The sequence below is a fragment of the Dendrobates tinctorius genome, unplaced genomic scaffold (genome assembly GCF_039654945.1).
Source record: "Dendrobates tinctorius isolate UK_male_01 unplaced genomic scaffold, ASM3965494v1 ptg000086l, whole genome shotgun sequence".
NCBI classification, from domain to species: domain Eukaryota; kingdom Metazoa; phylum Chordata; class Amphibia; order Anura; family Dendrobatidae; genus Dendrobates; species Dendrobates tinctorius.
In genome coordinates, this window is record NW_027361754.1 from 20,548,565 (window position 1) to 20,567,208 (window position 18,644).

An 18,644-nucleotide genomic window follows, 5' to 3' on the forward strand; every position below is an offset into this window, starting at 1 on the left:
AGATTAGACAGAATTTCGTCCCTAGGAACGCTATCCCTGATCTGGTCTTCTATTTGTTGTAGCCAGACCATGAGGGCACGAGCGGTACAGGTACCAGCTATCGCTGGCTTTAACCCTCCTGCTGAAGCTTCCCAGATATGCTTTAGGAAACCATCTGCTTTTTTATCAAGCGGGTCTTTCAACATGCCAGAGTCCTCTAATGGTAGAGATACCTTTTTTGAGGATTTGGCTACAGCCCCATCAATTTTTGAGACTTTTTCCCAGGTCTCTGAATCCTTTTGTTCAAAAGGGTACCTCCTTTTTGATGTAGAAGGCAAGCTCCCTGACCGCTCTGGTTTTTTCCATTCCCTGTCAATTAGGGCCTTTACTTTCTCATTTACAGGGAAGGTGCGTTTTTTCCTTTCCTCCAAACATCATATCCTCTAACGATTTAGGAGTCTTTTCCGCCTTCAGGCCCATCGTAGCCCTAATAGCTTTGACCAGCTTTTCCACATCTTCTGTTGGGAAACATGGACGGCCGCCTATATCGCTGTCCGAGGAGGATTCTGAGGACTGAGTAGAGTAAGAGGAGGTGGACGGGGACAAGGATCTTTCCCGCCCCTTCTGCCCTGGCGAGGCCTCTGAATCAGAATCCCTTCTATGACTTCTTTTATCCTTTTTTTTTTTAAGGGCTGCTTTTCGGGAACCTTTCACCTCATGTTGTATTAACGCCTTAAGGGTAGTTACCAAATCAGGGGTTTCCTCCTGTATAGTTTTATTTATACAGTCAGCGCAGAGGTCTTTCTGCCACTGATCTGCCAGCGGGTGTTTGCATAGGGCGCATTCTCTATTTTTGGTTTTGCTGCTGGCCTTCCTCGACCCCTAGTGATCAGAGAAAAATGGAACCCCGTTACTATAAGGGTGACATTCACGTAGATCACTCACCACCGCTGTCAATCTGGGGTACCGATCTCGGAGGCTCCTCAGATGCACTCGTGACGTTTCTTCTGGACGTCTCAGTCATGCCGGTTGTGTTTACGACTGCCGCTCACACCACTCGAGCGGCTGCTCCTGGTATGCTGGCGGCTTGGCCTGGCATCTGGAGAGAGCTCTTGCTGCTGACGCTGTTGTCGCTGCTGCTCGTCTTGCCCCACTTCCATCATGAAGCTTTGGCATGAGTGCGTCTTCTGTGGTCATCTCCCTTATGTAAGGGAGATCCACTGCACTCTTCGCCTCCTCCGGTTACCCACAGACCCTCCCCCCCCCTGCCACGCCGCCGGGATCTTCTCTTGCCGGCCGGCGTTTTTTCCTATGGGCGCCGCCATTTTGGATCCTGGCGCCGCCTCCCGACGTCATGCGGGCACGCCCCTTCCCAGCGTTCCCTGCGTGTGACGTCAGAGTGGCGCGACCCGGAAGCGCTGCGCTGTGCTTTCTGGATGCGGCAGAGGGGGAGAGGGTGGCGCAGCAGCCACGGCAGAGCCCCAGGACCCCAGGCCGTACTAACTCTGCGCCTGCTCGGACGCTGAGCCCCCGGGGGACCCGCGGACGGCGCTTCCCCCTCCCGACACACAGCGCTCAGGAACCAGCCTGATCTTCCACACCGGCACGAGAGAGTGGCAGGTACGTGATCTTCAGTGCACGGGTCCCTGTCAGGACAGGAAACCCAACTTGAAGCGAGGGAGAGGTACCGCCCCTTTTATCTTCAGTAGGGTTCCTGTCCTGACTGGGCGGATCCCCTCTCTCATGTGTGCCGTCATGGGAGACGGGAAAACCACCATGGTTACTTACCGGTAGCCGGTTTTTCCGGAATCCATGACAGCACCACATGAGAGAGGGATCCGCCCCGCCAGGACAGGAACCTACTGAGACATAAGGGGCGGCACCTCTCCCCCGCTTCAGTTGGGTTACAGAGCATTGAGAGGACTTCCCGGTTAGTTACATGTTTATCCAACACCACAACACTCAAAACACCCTACTAATTGTGCACACCATACAGTGAAAAAGGGGGGGAATGTACGGGTGCTGTCATGGGTTCCGGAAAAACCGGCTACCGGTAAGTAACCATGGTGGTTTTCCCTTCACCCATGACAGCACCACATGAGAGATTTTTGGAGACTTCGAAACACCTTAGGGAGGGACCACCGCTTGCAGCACCCTTCTACCAAAGGTTAAGTCAGCAGAGGAGGATAGATTTAATCTATAGTGCTTAAAGAAGGTTGAAGGTGAGGCCCAGGTAGCGGCCTTACAAATTTGTTCGATTGATACCTCTGCCTTTTCAGCCCAGGAGGTCGCCACGGCTCTGGTGGAATGAGCCTTGATGCCGTCAGGAATCGGAACACCACTAGCTGAGTAGGCTACACTAATGGCCTCCCTGATCCATCTGGCAATAGTCCCTTTTGAAACCCCATAGCCTTTCCTGGCACCCTGAAAAGCTACGAATAGGGACTGTGACCTCCTCCACTGGCTAGTGGCAGATATATATTCTACAAGAGCTCTTTTAACATCCAGACTATGGAATTTTTCCTCCCCCAGATTTTTTGGATTTTCGCAAAAGGATGGAAGAACAATTTCCTGACCCCGATGGAAATCTGACACTACCTTGGGCAGATAACTGGGGTCTGTTCTTAACACTACCCTATCCTGAAAGACTTGCGTATAAGGAGGATTTACTGAGAGAGCCTGTAAGTCGCTTATCCTGCGGGCTGATGTGAGGGCTACTAACAGGATCGTTTTTAGGGTCAAAAACTTTAGGGGTAGCTGATGTAATGGCTCATACGGTTCTTTTGTAAGGGCTTCTAACACCAGGTTTAAATCCCAGGGGGCTATTCTAGGTATTGGAATAGGTCTAGCTCTATGGCAGGATTTAATAAATCTGGCTATCCACCTATCTGATGCCAGTTTGCAATTGTAGAGCGCCCCTAGTGCCGACACCTGAACCTTAAGTGTGTTTACTGCTAACCCCATCTGCAACCCAGATTGTAAGAACTCTAGGATGTCACTAATCGGAGGTTCTTTCCCTAACGGCTTACCCAAGAACTGTAGGAACTTATCCCATGTTCTGCCGTAGATGTTAGTAGTCACCGGTTTCCTGCTTTTTTGCAGAGTGGCCACCAGCCCAGGGGAGAACCCCCTATCTATTAAAAGCGACCTTTCAAATTCCACGCCGTCAGATGGAATCCTTTGACCTGAGCGTGTAATATTGGACCCTGAACTAGTAGGTCCGGGATTTCTGGCAGAACCCAAGGATCGGAGAGGGACATCTTCCGTAGCAGAGCGAACCAGGGCCTTTTTGGCCAAAATGGAGCTATTAGAATCACCCTGGCTTGATCGTTTCTGATTTTTCTTACCACAGTCGGGATCAGAGCTACTGGGGGGAACGCGTAAGCCAGTCTGAAGTTCCACTGGATGTGCAATGAGTCCACTGCCCATGGGTTTTCCCTTGGGTTTAGAGAGCAGAACCTTTCTGTTTGCCTGTTGTGCTTGTTTGCAAAGAGGTCTATCACCGGTTCCCCCCAAAGCTGAATTAACTTTTGAAAAATGGATCGGTTTAGTGCCCATTCTCCTTGCCTCAGGGTATTGCGACTCAGGAAATCTGCCTCTATGTTTTCTGCCCCTTTTATGTGTAGGGCTGTCACGGAGTGTAGGTGATCCTCTGCCCTGCTCAGAATGTTTGTTGCTGCTTCCATTAAGGAGTGTGATCTTGTCCCTCCTTGGTGGTTGATGTATGCCACTGCTACCTTGTTGTCTGACATGATGCGTACATCTTGACCCTGGAGTAGCGGAATGAAGTGGTTTAGGGCCTTGCCCACTGCCCACAGTTCTCTCAGGTTGGAGGATGCCTTCCTTTCTTGAGGTGTCCAGGAACCCTGACCTATGAGGCCCCTTAGGTGTGCCCCCCACCCCGAGGAGCTTGCATCTGTTAAAATTATATCTGTCGCCTGTCTGTCCCATGGTATTCCTAAGGTCAGATTTGTCTCGTTCAACCACCAGTTGAGAGAGTCTCTGGTTTTTAAGGAAAGCTCCAGCTTTCCTTCCAAACGCCCTCTTAGCGATCTTTGTGCTCTTAGTATCTCCCTCTGGAGTTGCCGGGTGTGAAACTGAGCCCACCTGACCGCCGGAATACAGGATGTTAGGGTACCTAGCAGGGACATTGCTTTTCTTAATGTCATACATGGTTGGTTTCGGCCCGCCAAGGCCAGATTTTGCACCTTCTCTATCTTGGACTCTGGGAGCAGACACTCTTGCCTTTCTGAGTCCAGTATAAATCCTAGGAAGGTCTGTTTCTTTAGGGGTTGTAATTTTGATTTTTTGAAATTGACTATCCACCCTAACTCTTGCAAGGTGTTGATCACCTGAGTCAGCTGTGCTGTACAGTGGTCCTCTGAACTGCCCACTATAAGAAAATCGTCCAGGTATGGTATTATGACCGTATCGTGAATCCGGAGAAAGGCTGTCACTTCCGCTATGACCTTGGTGAAGACCCTCGGGGCTATGGATATGCCAAACTGAAGAGCCCTGAACTGAAAGTGCCTTAGTGTGCCCTGAATATAAAGCGCTACCCTCAGGTATTTCTGGTAATCTGGATGGATAGGGATGTGGTAATACGCATCCTTTAAATCGACTACGGCCATGAAGCAATCTTGATGTAGCAGCTTCACTGCCGTAGTTACTGATTCCATCTTGAAGGTCGGGTTCTTTATCCATAGATTGAGGCGTCTGAGATTTATGATTGTCCTGAACGACTGATCCGGTTTTTTTATTAGGAAAAGGGGCGAATAAAACCCCTTTCCCTCCTGTAAGCGTGGCACCTCGGACAGTACCCGCTTGTCTATCAGGCTCAGGATTTCTGTTTCTAAGGCCAGTTGTTCTTCGGTCATCTTCCTGATAGGTGTGATGACGACCACGGATTTTGGCTGACGAATAAAGGGGATTTTCAGGCCTTCTTTTAGGATGCTCAGAATCCAGGTGTTGGAGGAGATCTTTTCCCAGGCCTGGAAAAAGAGTGCCAATCTCGCTCCTACTGGAATACTGGCGTCACTGTGGTGACTTTTTGGAGGTGGAGGTGCCTCCACCAAACATAAACCCTGATTCTTTCTTCTTTTTATCCTCCCATCTTCTCCTGTCAGCGGGAGGACGTCCTCTATTGAATCTTCCCCTCCGAAAGGGCTGTCTCCTCTGATCCATAGGGAATCTGGGGAAGCCTTTTTTCTTATCGCCTGCTTTCTCCAGAATATCGTCCAAGTTTTTGCCGAACAGGAATCGGCCATCGCAGGGGAGAGAGCACAATTTGGCCTTGGACTGAAGGTCACCCGGACAGCCTTTAAGCCATAACGCGCGTCTAGCAGCATTTGATAGTGACGCTGCTCTGGCTGTTAATCGCATAGAGTCCGCCGAGGTATCTGCCAGAAAAGCCGCTGCCCCGTGCAAGAGATACATGTCTGATAAGATCTTCTCTCTTGGGACCCTTGACGCCAGCTTCTCTTCTAACTGCTGCAGCCAGATCATGAGGGAGCGTGCCGTGCAGGTGCCCGCTATCGCCGGCTTAAGACCTCCTGCTGTTGCTTCCCATGCGTGCCTCAAATATGAGTCCGCTTTTTTGTCTAGCGGGTCTCTAAGAACCCCTGCGTCTTCCAAGGGCAGGGCCGACCTTTTGGAAGACCTGGACACCGCTGCATCTATTTTTGGGACTTTGTCCCATATTTCCGTATCCTTGTATTCAAAGGGGTATCGCCTCTTAGAAGCGGATGGAAGGGCCCCCGATTTTTCAGGCTTTTTCCACTCCTTCTCAATAAGCGCCTGGATTTTCGCGTTTACTGGAAAGGTTCGTTTTTTCCTCTCCTGAAGCCCCCCAAACATGACGTCCTCTAGGGTTTTGGCCGCCCTTTCTTCCTGTAGGCCCATTGTGGTTCTAATGGCCTTTAGGAGGGCATCTGTATCTTCTACAGGGAAACATGGCTTACCCCCTGTGTCACTATCTGAGGAGTCTGAGGAGGATGATTTTTCCGCCTGAGATGATACTGATGCGGAATCTGAGGGGGAACTAGGGAAATCCTTCCTGCTTTTTTTCCCTTTTTTCAATAAGGACTTAATTGAGCCTTCCATTTCTGACCTGAGGGCAGATATTAGATTGGCTGCGAAACTAGGCGCTTCCTCCGCCATAGTTCGCTGAATGCACGAAGCACAGAGATCTTTTTGCCAGTCTCTTGCTAGGGGAGATTTACATATAGCACAATCCCTATTGTTCTTCTTGCTTCCTGCTTTTCTGGGCCTTTCCTACAGGGTGAAGCATACAATAGAAAAACTCCCTATTAATATACTGCTGACATTCACGAAGATCACTCACCACCCGTAATCAAGGGTACCGGATTTGGAGGCTGCGTCGGAGCACCTGACCCGCGCTCTTTGGACCTTGAGGAGTGCCCCGACCTGCGGCTGGGGCGACTGCTGCTTGAATGGCTTCCATGCTTTCTGCCAGAGGGCTGTGAGGGAGGCAGGGACGCTGAACGTTCCTGCTCGGACTCCATCTTGCACCGCCGATCTACCGCTGTCTTCCCCTTTTAATTTGCATGCCTCCGCCTGGTGAGCGTCTTCCTCCCCTCCCCCCTGCGACCGCCGGCCCAGCGCTTCAGAAAGCCGGCCGGCGTCGCACCCGGCGCCATTACACCGTCGCCTTCTGCTGACGTCAGCCGGCGCACCCAGCATTCCAAGCGCCGCTGACGTCAGCGGCCGGAAGACGCCAGCGTCTCTCCCCTGCCACGGGGATCGAGATGCGGCGTGCGCGAGGGGAGGGCGGCGCGGTGGGGGCTTCCCGGAGCCACCGGGATCCCATCCACGCCCGCACGAACCCGGAGCCCCAGGGACCCCGGGGACTGCGCTTCCAGGACCCGACGGCCGGCGCTACAGGTAAGCTACCTGTTCTTCCCGCGCCGGGACGGGCCTGGGTCTTCTTTCTCTTCGCCCATGACAGGCACCGCCACAGTGGGATTCCTTCCAGGACAGGAACCCAACTGAAGCGGGGGAGAGGTGCCGCCCCTTATGTCTCAGTAGGTTCCTGTCCTGGCGGGGCGGATCCCTCTCTCATGTGGTGCTGTCATGGGTGAAGGGAAAACAATCTTTTTCTGAATCGCCTCTATAAAAAGAGAATCACATCAGACGTCGGCTGCCATCAAAACCGTAGCCGTGATTCTAGCCTAAAGTGCATCTTGAGTATGTGATGGACCCTAGAAAGCAGTGATCGCTACACACAAAGCAAAATAAGTCCACACGAGCGCATGATTTGTTACATTTATTTCCTTAATCAAGCACATGACAATTTCTACAGTCATATAGTTAACCTTCGAGAAGGGTCCTGAAGCGTAAGGGACTGGAGTTATTTTTGTATTTAGTTTAAAAGGTTGTATTCGACTCAAACTCTCAGCTTACAGATGAGGTGGACATCTTAAAATGAGTGCACCTTCCACCCACCCAGGCATTGGGGTGCGAAGCCAACCAGCTTAGAAAAAAATGAAATAGAAAACAGAACCCACAGAGATGGAATGCTACGGACACAGCCCGAGTCCAGAAAATGTCAGTAGATAAGCACTGTCCCTAATCATGCCCGGCATGCAAAAATATTGGCCACCGTACAATTGCTATGTCATTCCAGTGCCTGCAGCAACAGACAGGATTGGAAAGCAAAACGTAAGAGGGAAAGAGCGCACTTCTTGGGGGGGTCTTCATTCAGATATCAAGCCCTAGGTACAAGTATACAATATCGGATATGGAAATATTGCAAGAATAGAGCGTGAAAAGGAATCCAATCTGTAACAGTTAAAGGGGTCACCAAATATCACATACACTGAGAAAACTGTTCAATCCTCCGTTCTTCTATGGAAGACCAAGGGAAATCTACCGAAGTAGCAGGGAATGTATGCACGATGGCCGCAGTCTTGCGCAGGTGGCACATGCACGATGCAGCGCTATGCAACTTGTTTTGGCCCTTAAGGTGAGCTACTGAAAAGTTCCCCCATTCTGGTGATCGGTGGGAGTTGTGTCGTAATAAATAACACTTATTCACTCAATCTTGTAGAGACCAGAATACTCCACACCCGCCAATACTTCTAGAATCTCTTCACCCCTCTACAAAATCCTCACCAATATGGACCTATGCACAATGACCATGGAGGCCAAAAATGGGCAAATCCACAATCAAATATTAATTTGTGGCACCTGATATATTCGAGAAGATTAAAACAAGGAAATGCCCGACAAATCAGGAGCTCATGACTGGGTGTTCATCTGACTGAAGACTGCGCTGTCTGCCCTAACCAAAAACACCAATACCCAATAATACACCGACCACCACCAGTAACAAGTAAGACTCCTGTGTACTGCAAATAAAAAGGAGACTGGAAATACATAAATAAAATAGGTAAAATAATAATAATAATAAAAAAAAGTCTTTTAGAAGAGGCACATATGCAGGGAATGTGGTCTTCCAACAGTAGTTGCCATTTGTTCCTGTGAGGTCTTGGATGGTTGTTCCGCAGGTTCAAAACATCATTCTACTACATACTGAACATACACGGAGGGGACGGGTTGGCTGAAACTTCTTATGCCAAGGCAAGAACTGCAGAGAGAATTAAAAGGGTAAGTAACAAGACTATGTCAAAAGCTGTGGAGCAGGGACCACTTATCAGAATAAATGTAACTATTGATGAATCTTTGATTATTCCCCATTACATTATTTTGCTTCATTCTAACACCAAGCTGAGAGTGCTGTTTTATCTGCCTAGTTCGTTCTCTTTTACAAGAATCTGTACTCAAACACTGAGCATGAGTGAACATGCTGAGATAAGGTGCTATCCGAGTGCTTAGGCGTGTTCAAATGATATGATTGAGTTCTCGAGTCTGCATGGCTCGCGGCTGTTAGGCAATTCCTGCATATGTTGCGAGTGTCGAACAGCCGCGAGACATGCAGCCGCGGGGACTCGAACACATTTCTCGAGCATGCTGAAGACACTCAGTTAGCACCTTATACCAGCACATTCACTCGTCACTGTTAGCAAGCAGTTTGAGTGGGAATCCTTCCTACAGCTGCAGATCAAAGCAACTTGTAAAAGCACATGTACATGCACAAGTAAAAGAACAGCACAGGCTGTTTAACACAATGTTGAAAGTGCTGTTTTGAGAGAAGGAAGCAAAATAACATCATGGAACAAGTTACAAAGAATCAGAACTTTGCAAAGGCTGATCAATAAATATAAAGCCAGTCCAATGCCGCTCATAGATAAGGAGTCAAATCGGTGCCAATGACGTTATCTGTCGGAATACATGTAAGACTAGCAGGTAGAGTTGAGCGACTTTGGTTGGATCGGGTTTCAAGAAACAAAATTTGAATCGGATGAAACTGGTCCGACTAAGGCAAAAAAAGTCGGAGTTTCGTCCGAAACCGGACCCCAATGCAAGTCAATGGGGAATAAAAGTTGGCATTGAGTGGATGACATTCATCCGCTCAATGCCGACTTTTATTTCCCATTGACTTGCATTGGCGTCGGGTTTCGGATGAAACTCCGACTTTTTTTGCCCTAGTCGGACCAGTTTCATCTGAAACGAATTTTGTTTCATGAAACCCGATCCAACCAAAGTCGCTCAACTCTACTAGCAGGTACTATGCATGCATATTGGACTGATGCACAATACGTGCAGATAGCGCAGATTAGTTACATGATGGCCACTGTGCTTTGTTTCTTACTTTTTTGGGGTCAATGAATGGAACGACTGCTCCGCATTTCCATCGACATTCAAGATAAATGTAAAAAAAATGCCGCCAAAACTACTTTGCTCATTATGTATAAATGTATAAAATCAAGTCATAAAAAACCCATACCAGTCATGGCTTCCTGGGCAAAATATTTCACATCCATATCTTCATCCTGGCCCAGTTTCTGAAGTACAGGCTTGACGTCTGATTGTAATGTACTGAAATAATACCACAGAGAGCAATCAATGTTCGCTTCAATTTACCCAGACAAGACAGATAAAAGTTTAAAAGTTACAACCTCCATGACCGGACAAGCTCACTGACAAAATATCAGCCAACTCATTTTGTAACCAACAATATAAGGAAAAGCTGAAGCATAAATGGTGCAAAAGTGTTTATTAAAATCCAACTGCAAAAATTAATTTAGCCTAAAATACATGCATTTAAGTTATTAAAAAGAAAAAAACTTGTTTGGCATGGAAAAGGCAGTTGCACTTAGTCCAAGTTTCCCACTTTTCTCTTGTGGACATACCCCCTCCCATCAATAGATGCTGGATGCCCTGAATTCTGCTGCTCCCTTCACTAGCTTTCATGATCAGCGCAGCATTATTTTTGGAGCAATTTGTTTCTTTTGTAGCTCATAGAAATCTTTTCCCTGAAGAAGTTTGAGATTTTCCACCTCCCTCCTTCCCTCTAAAGAAGCCAACAGTTCCAATCGTCTCTGTACGCAGTCTGTGGTCCATCTCCTCGTCTGTTGATTGCAGTGTGCACCATCCCCTATGTTTTAACTGCAACCTGTGTGATCTGCCCTCTCTGAGGACTGAGTTTTACAATCAAAGGTGAAGAGAGCAGCTTATACAGAAACTCTTTATGAAGCATTTGCTGTATAATTTCATAATATTACAATGAGTTGGACTCCTAAAACATTCATTTTAAATATTATACAGCAATTCAACAGATTTTCAATGTAAGTACACCAGCCTCATCCCAAGATCTGATGCCATCTTCATTACTGAAAGGTGGGGAGAGTACAAACCCAACAGTGCCAAAAGCAATCTGCAGTGGAATCTGTGTAAAAAACAGCAGGATAATATGCTATGTGAAGGAGTTACACTGATCTGCGGCAGCAAACTGGTAAGAATTTCTTAGACTAATTATAAAATTGCAGAATTTTACAACAAAGAAAAAAATACAAAAAAGTATCCAAAGCCTTTAAAGCAGATCTATGAAATTGCATACAGCATTAAATAGATCTTAGAGCGGATGGGGCCGGTGTATATTCTTTGAAAACGTAAGAATTGCTGTAAAGTCCTTAGGGATTGCTTTACTGCCTGATATTAAAATGAGCATTTTAGGAGCCCAGTCATGACGTTCCCCAAGTGCTAAGGCTGGTTTCACATTTGCGTTTGGAGGCGCAGCGGACGCTCGTCGTGAAGCTCCGCCCCCTGCCACACCTACGCCTATGCAATGTGTTCCATTTTGGTGCGGTCGGCGCACTGTCAAAAGGACACATGCGGCGGCAAAAGCATACCTGCGCACGGCCTGCGTACCCAATGCTAAAGATAGGGAACGCAGGCCGCATGCCGTGGCATGCACCCATAGGCGGAGCTGACGGAGGAAGCGCGGCAGGGGGCGGACCTTCACTGCGAGCGTCCACTGTGCCTCCAAACGCAAATGTGAAACTAGCCTAAGTGATGGGAAACACAGGATCAACCTGAACTAAGACAATGGTGAGATTAGTAATGACTCTTGAAAAAGTACTTTTTAAAAAATATTTTAGACCCTTTAATTGACTGCAGGTCAAGGTAGGTCCCAGTACGGAGATACAGCCCCCATCCCAACGGATCGCTGAAAACACCTCTGAGGAGCGAGCAACTCAAGAGTGCACAAAACAGAGCACAGATTCAATAGAAAGTCATAGGCTCAGGCTTATTATTGATTCCATAATTCGTTCTAAGAATGAATAAAAAATAGAGAAACCAAATTTTTGACTTTTTTTTTTTTTTTAACACTAGTTTTAGACTACAGAATTGACTGATGCATAATTCCCATATGAGGACCCCCTGTATGTAGGGGAAACACGCACTTGCTATCCAGGACTGGCCCTATCCTTTGTAGTGATTTGGCTACGTTGAATCGGACATTCGCCACTTGATCGGCTGCCATCTTTAGTACAATAGGCAGCATCAGTTTAGTGGTGATTTCCTTCCCGCAAGCTTCAGAAAGGGCCTGTATGTAGAAGGAAAAAAACAAAACAAATGAAATAAAGACTTCCCACTAACACTGCCCCTAATCCCGCGACGGCAACATCAGCAGCCGAACACTTACGTTAACGCAGAACAGAGTCGTCATTCGATGCAGGTAGTTGGGATCGTTAGCCATGGCCAGGACCTTCGGGACAATGGTATTTTGGGCCCACTCTGCTCCAAACTTTTCTACCAGCTTCATTAAATTGTTGGTGGCAGCTTCTCTGATTGCATAGACTGAAAACAAGTTGCGGACATTATGATTTGCTCAGCATTTCACGCCTGCATTATTGGACCTCATAAATGTGTCCTGTGCAGGCTACAGACCGTTAATCCCTTGTTTTCCCGTATGCTAGTGTTGTCCTATGAGTATGAACCAGGTAGGAGGAAGATTGCAGCCACAGATTACTGCCCAGGCCCTGTGCATAATATTCCTGGGAATCGAACTGCTCTAATAAATACCAAATGAAATTAAGTAAAGAAAATCTGGTGCCTATGATAGGCGCCTTGCAGTGCCAGACGTGGGGATTTACCGGAAGAACTCTGCACCTTGGTTTATTTATTAAGTTGAATAATTCAGCACTACATTATAGAAGTGGACGTCTCCAACCATTACTGAAAATCTCCAGCAGCCATACGGCGTAAATCGAGAGAAATCTGCCAAAATCAATGTGCTTTTGTGCAATCCAAACTAACGCTGTGATATCAGCGGCAGTTCCTGCTATGCCTAATTATGATAAGAGAATTGCTGACTGATAAAAGCCACCACAGGAACCCAGACCGAGACATAATTAATACCATTATCTTTGGCTCGCTCGTAGCACTTACCGTGGTCAACAAGCCAAGCCATGCACAGAGAATTCAGCTTTTCATCGAAAAACTCTACACCCTATGAAGACAGGAGGAGTAATGCTCAATACAGGAAAATAGACCCTGACAAGCGTCAGTAATAGTATCACTTACCAGCTGCCCAGCCAGCAGAGGCATGTATTCGATGATTGCCAGTCTCACTCTCCACTTGGTATCTTCTGCCAGCTCCACAATAGCCGGCAGCAGGGACTGAGAAAGCTGGCGAATGCCAATCACCTCATTGACACAGTCTAGGTTAGATATGATGTTCAGCCGCACTTCAGGACACTGGAGAAAAAAAATTCAACGAACATTTCAGGATGTGCACGTTTTCACGGAAATAGACAATGATCACGTATGATCATCATTTATCCACATCACCTCATCTTTCAGCTGCGCCAAGAAGAGAGGTAGAAGGTGCTCTATGGTGTTCTCTTTGCCTAAAATTGTGGATAACCCCATGATTACTGAGGCCAGGGCAGATTTCACGTGTTGATTGGAGTCCGATACCAGTTCCTGAAGAGAAAAAAAAGAAAATGTCTTGTGCCATGTGCGAGCTTACAGGACGTCCGCACGTAACAGAATTTTAATTTTGCGGGAATTATAAGGATTGTGATGAAAATTTTGCCCCATTATAAAAGGTAAAATCCACAGTGGTCAGCAACTAGCTGCAGTGGTCACAAGTCAGGAAATCATTATAAAGCAGGAAGTAAAAATCGCCAACTGGGTGGCGCCGCAGTGTGAATGGTAGAAAACAGTGAGTACTGGTATTATTTAACCCATTCTGACCATCTGGTGAAAAAGTCCTGCTGTCCGTATAATTCAATATGAGAAGTGTCTATATGCCAGGACTGTAGACTATACATCAGTACAGGAGACATGATGGGATGAGTGCCATCGAAAGAAAAAACAGAGCCGCTTACAATGCGCATGTGATGTCCCAGCTTTCCACTAGACATCAATGTGAAGCTACTCTGCAAAAAAAAAATTATACCATCGCAATCTGCCCCTGCGCCAAGCCCCTGCGTCCAGCCGTGAAGCAGTCATGATCACCAGTTACCTGACCGCCACTTACTGGTGGTCATGCTGCTGTTCCTGGCAGTGCCATGACATTGCTGTGTCACATGACAGCTGCAACAAATGAGTGGCCGCAGCTCATCAATATTCCATCAGGATGAACATCCGCTCTGATGAAATAGTAAAGGCTGAAGCGGACTAGCGTCCGCTCACTGGCTGCGGTATGCACTTGATGCAGACATCACAGGAACGGCGTCACTGCAGGTGGGCAAGTAAAGGATTTTTTTTAATCAAGGTCCTGAACTGATTAATCTGGGGTTGTCTGGTAATGAAGCACCTCCTTTATTAAGAGTATGTTAATAATTCTTACCTTTACATAGGGCAAAATGTGGTTCATGATTACGGCCTCTCTCCCGTCAACAGGCAGGTTCTCACAAAATTCTTAACATGAAAAAAATAAATCAATTTCATCAAAGCAAATTCAAGAACAGAGCCAAATTCTTGCAAAAAGGAAGCTACAACACTAAAGTGAATACAGGCTTAGCTATTTAAAAATGGTGTTTTTCTCCTAAATTGGCCACATCATTCATTACTAGTGTTGAGCTTTCCGATACCGCAAGTATCGGGTATCGGCCGATATTAGCTGTATCGGAATTCCGATACTGACTTCCGATACTTTTTTCGTATCAGATACCGGAATCGGAAGTTCCCATAAAGCTATCAGCCTGCTCGATTTGATTCAGCCAATGGGAATCCTCAGAAATGTGGGCACATCCTGTTAGGCATGTTAACTATTGGCATGGCTGTGTTTGGCTGCTGAAATGACATCATCATGATGCGCGGTCTGTGCCGACTGCGGGGGGTCTGTGCCGACTGTCGTGGGTCTGTACGGGCCTGCTGGGTGCCTGTGCCGGCTGTCTGTGCAGGCCTCTCGGGGGTCTTGTGTGTGTGTGCAGGCATCGTCCGATGGGGCTACAAGTCTGCCTGCTACACTGACAGTGATTGACACATTAGCCAATGATGGGACAGTAGTAGTCCCATCATCCGGCTAATGTGTTGAATGTAAAAAAAAAAATACAACATACATACATACAGCACACATACATGCTACATATATACAACATACATATATACTACATACATGCTACATATATACTACATTCATATATACTACATACTACATATATACTACATACAACATACATACTACATACATGCTTCATATATACTACATTCATACAACATACATATATACTACATACATGCTACATATATACTACATTCATACAACATACATACCGTATATACTCGAGTATAAGTCGATCCGAGTATAAGTCGACCCCCCTAATTTTGCCACAAAAAACTGGGAGAACTTATTGACTCGAGTATAAGTCTAGGGTGGGAAATGCTCCATAGATTATTCCCCCATATGGTGTCCTCAGAAGAAGCTCCATAGATTGTTCCCCCATATGCTGCCCCACAAGAAGCTCCATAGATTGTTCCCCCATATGCTGCCCCCATAAATAGCTCCATAGATTGTTCCCTCATATGCTGCCCCCCATAAATAGCTCCATAGATTGTTCCCTCATATGCTGCCCCCATGCTGCTGCTGCATGTAAAAATTAAAAAAATGACATACTCACCTCTCCGTCGCTGGGTGTCAGATTCTCACCTGTCCTGCGTCCATGGCTGCTCACCGCTATCTGCACGTCATCAGTCAGTGACGTTCAGACTGCAGGGGGCGCGGCGCGCACTAACCACGTCACCGCGCCCTCTGCTGTCTGAAGTCACTGACCGATGACAGACAGCAGCAAGCAGCCATGGACGCAGGACAGGTAAGTATCGCTATACTTACCCGTCCTGACGCTGTCGCTTGAGTCCCCAGCTTCTCCGCGCTCTCTCTTCCTGCATTCAGCAGTCTTGTGATACCGCTCATTAATATGCGCATATTCATGAGTTTTAATGAGCGGCACCACGTGACCGCTGAAGGCAGGAAGAGAGAGCACGGGGAGAAGCTGGGGGCTCAAGACACAGCGTCAGGGCGGGTAAGTATGACCTGACACCCCCGCCCCCCCTCCCCCTCTGACCCCCTTTGTATATGACTCGAATATAAGACGAGAGGGGGACTTTCAGCCCAATTTTTTGGGCTGAAAATCTCATAGTAACATAGTTATTAAGGTTGAAGGGAGACTTTAAGTCCATCTAGTTCAACCCATATCCTATCCTAACTTGCCCTAACATGTTGATCCAGAGGAAGGCAAAAAAAACCCATGTGGCAACAGTAAGCTTCACATTGGGGGAAAAAATTCCTTCCCGACTCCACATACGGCAATCAGACTAGCTCCCTGGATCAACGCAATATTAAGGAGACTAGTGTATATACCCTGTAATATTATACTTAAACTTTAGTAGTGAATCACTCATTACAACATCATATGGCAGAGAGTTCCATAGTCTCACTGCTCTTACAGTAAAGAATCCGCGTCTGTGAGTATGCTTAAATCTTCTTTCCTCCAGACGTAGAGGATGCCCCCTTGTCCCCGTCACAGGTCTAAGAGTAAAAAGATCATTAGAAAGGTCTTTGTATTGTCCCCACATATATTTATACATTGTAATAAGATCACCCCTAAGCCTTCGATTCTCCAAACTAAATAACCCCAAGTGTAATAACCTGTCTTGGTATTGCAGACCCCCTACTTCCCTAATAACCTTGGTCGCACTTCTCTGCACCCGCTCCAGTTCAGCTATGTCTTTCTTATACACCGGAGACCAGAACTGTACACAGTATTCTAAGTGTGGTCGCACTAGTGACTTATATAGAGGTAAAATTATGTTCTCCTCATGAGCATCTATGCCTCTTTTAATGCATCCCATTATTTTATTTGCCTTTGCAGCAGCTGCTTGACTCTGGCCACTAAATGTGAGTTTGTCGTCCACCCATACACCCAGGTCTTTTTCAGTGACTGTTTTGCCCAGTGTTTTACAATTAAGCACATAATTATACAACTTGTTCGTTCTACCCAAGTGCATGACCTTACATTTATCCCCATTAAAGCTCATTTGCCATTTATCAGCCCAAGCTTCTAGTTTACATAAATCCTCCTGTAATATAAAATTGTCCTCCTCTGTATTAATTACCCTGCAGAGTTTAGTGTCATCTGCAAATATTGAAATTCTACTCTCTATGCCCCCTACAAGGTCATTAATAAATGTTAAAAAGAAGCGGGCCCAAAACTGACCCCTGTGGTACCCCACTGCTAACCGTGACCCAGTCCGAGTGTGCTCCATTAATAACCACCCTTTGTTTCCTATCCCTGAGCCAGCTCTTAACCCACTTACACATATTTTCCCCTATCCCCATTGTTCTCATTTTATGTATCAACCTTTTGTGTGGCACCGTATCAAAAGCTTTTGAAAAGTCCATGTACACCACGTCCACTGCATTCCCTTGGTCCAGTCCGGAACTTACCTCTTCATAAAAGCTTATCAGATTAGTCTGACAGGAACGGTCTCTTGTAAACCCATGTTGATATTGGGTCATAAGGTTATTCTTCTCCAGATACTCCAGTATAGTATCTCTTAGAAAACCCTCCAGGATTTTACCCACAGTTGAGGTTAAACTTACTGGCCTATAATTTCCAAGTTCAGTTTTTGTCCCCTTTTTGAATATTGGCACCACATTTGCTATACGCCAGTCCTGTGGTACAGACCCTGTTATTATGGAATCTTTAAAGATTAAAAATAGTGGTCTATCTATGACTGTGCTTAATTCCTGCAGTACTCGGGGGTGTATCCCATCCGGGCCTGGGGATTTGTCAATTTTAGTGATTTGTAGACGCCGCCGTACTTCCTGCTGGGTTAAGCAGGTGACATTTAATGGAGAATTTTTATCCCTGATCATGTTATCCGTCATGGGATTTTCTTGTGTAAATACTGTTGAAAAAAAGTCATTTAGCACATTGGCTTTTTCCTCATCCTCATCCACCATTTCACCCAGACTATTTTTAAGGGGACCAACACTATCATTTTTTAGCTTCTTACTATTTATGTAGTTAAAGAATATTTTGGGATTATTTTTACTTTCTCTGGCAATGAGTCTCTCTGTCTCAATCTTTGCTGTCTTGATTTGCTTTTTACAGAATTTATTTAATCTTCTGTATTTATTTAATGCCTCATCACTACCTACTTGCTTTAATTCTCTAAATGCTTTATTTTTATCTCTTATTGCGCCCCTTACAGCTCTATTTAGCCATAGTGGTTTCCTCCTATTTCTCGCATGTTTATTCCCATACGGTATATATTGTGCACAGGTCCTATTCAGGATGCTAATAAACGTCTCCCATTTTCTTTGTGTATTTTTATGTCTCAGGATATCGTCCCAGTTAATTGCACCAAGATCATCTCTCATCCGTTGGAAATTTGCCTTCCTGAAGTTTAGTGTCCTTGTAACCCCTCTACTACACATCTTATTAAAGGATACATGAAAACTTATTAATTTGCGATCACTATTACCCAAGTGACCCTCAACCCTTACATTTGATATGCGGTCTGGCCTGTTTAATATTAGGTCTAGCAGTGCCCCCCCTCTTGTTGGGTCCTGAACCAGTTGTGAAAGGTAATTGTCTCTCATCGTTGTCAGAAACCTATTACCTTTGCTGGAACTGCAGGTTTCGGTTCCCCAATGTATTTCAGGGTAGTTGAAGTCCCCCATAATAATGACTTCTCCTTGAGTCGCAGCTTCATCTATTCTCTGTAGCTTCCATTATTTTTGGAGATTTATAACAAACCCCTATCAGTAATTTATTATTTTT

At 46.3% G+C, this 18,644-nt stretch overlaps 1 protein-coding gene across 1 annotated transcript in view; it reads right to left on the bottom strand.

Moving 5' to 3' along the window:
• Positions 1 to 7,249: 7,249 nt before the first annotated feature.
• PPP2R1B (protein phosphatase 2 scaffold subunit Abeta) overlaps positions 7,250 to 18,644 on the bottom strand; it is a 53,072-nt gene continuing 41,677 nt past the window's right edge. Inside the window, exons 8-15 of the mRNA XM_073585137.1 lie at positions 14,204 to 14,274; positions 13,198 to 13,332; positions 12,931 to 13,104; positions 12,796 to 12,856; positions 12,050 to 12,204; positions 11,808 to 11,950; positions 9,848 to 9,939; positions 7,250 to 8,587 (exon numbers count right to left, since the gene is read on the bottom strand). Coding sequence (XP_073441238.1) covers positions 8,571 to 8,587; positions 9,848 to 9,939; positions 11,808 to 11,950; positions 12,050 to 12,204; positions 12,796 to 12,856; positions 12,931 to 13,104; positions 13,198 to 13,332; positions 14,204 to 14,274 — 848 coding nt within the window. The 3' untranslated portion in view covers positions 7,250 to 8,570. The remainder of the gene's footprint in view (positions 8,588 to 9,847; positions 9,940 to 11,807; positions 11,951 to 12,049; positions 12,205 to 12,795; positions 12,857 to 12,930; positions 13,105 to 13,197; positions 13,333 to 14,203; positions 14,275 to 18,644) is intronic.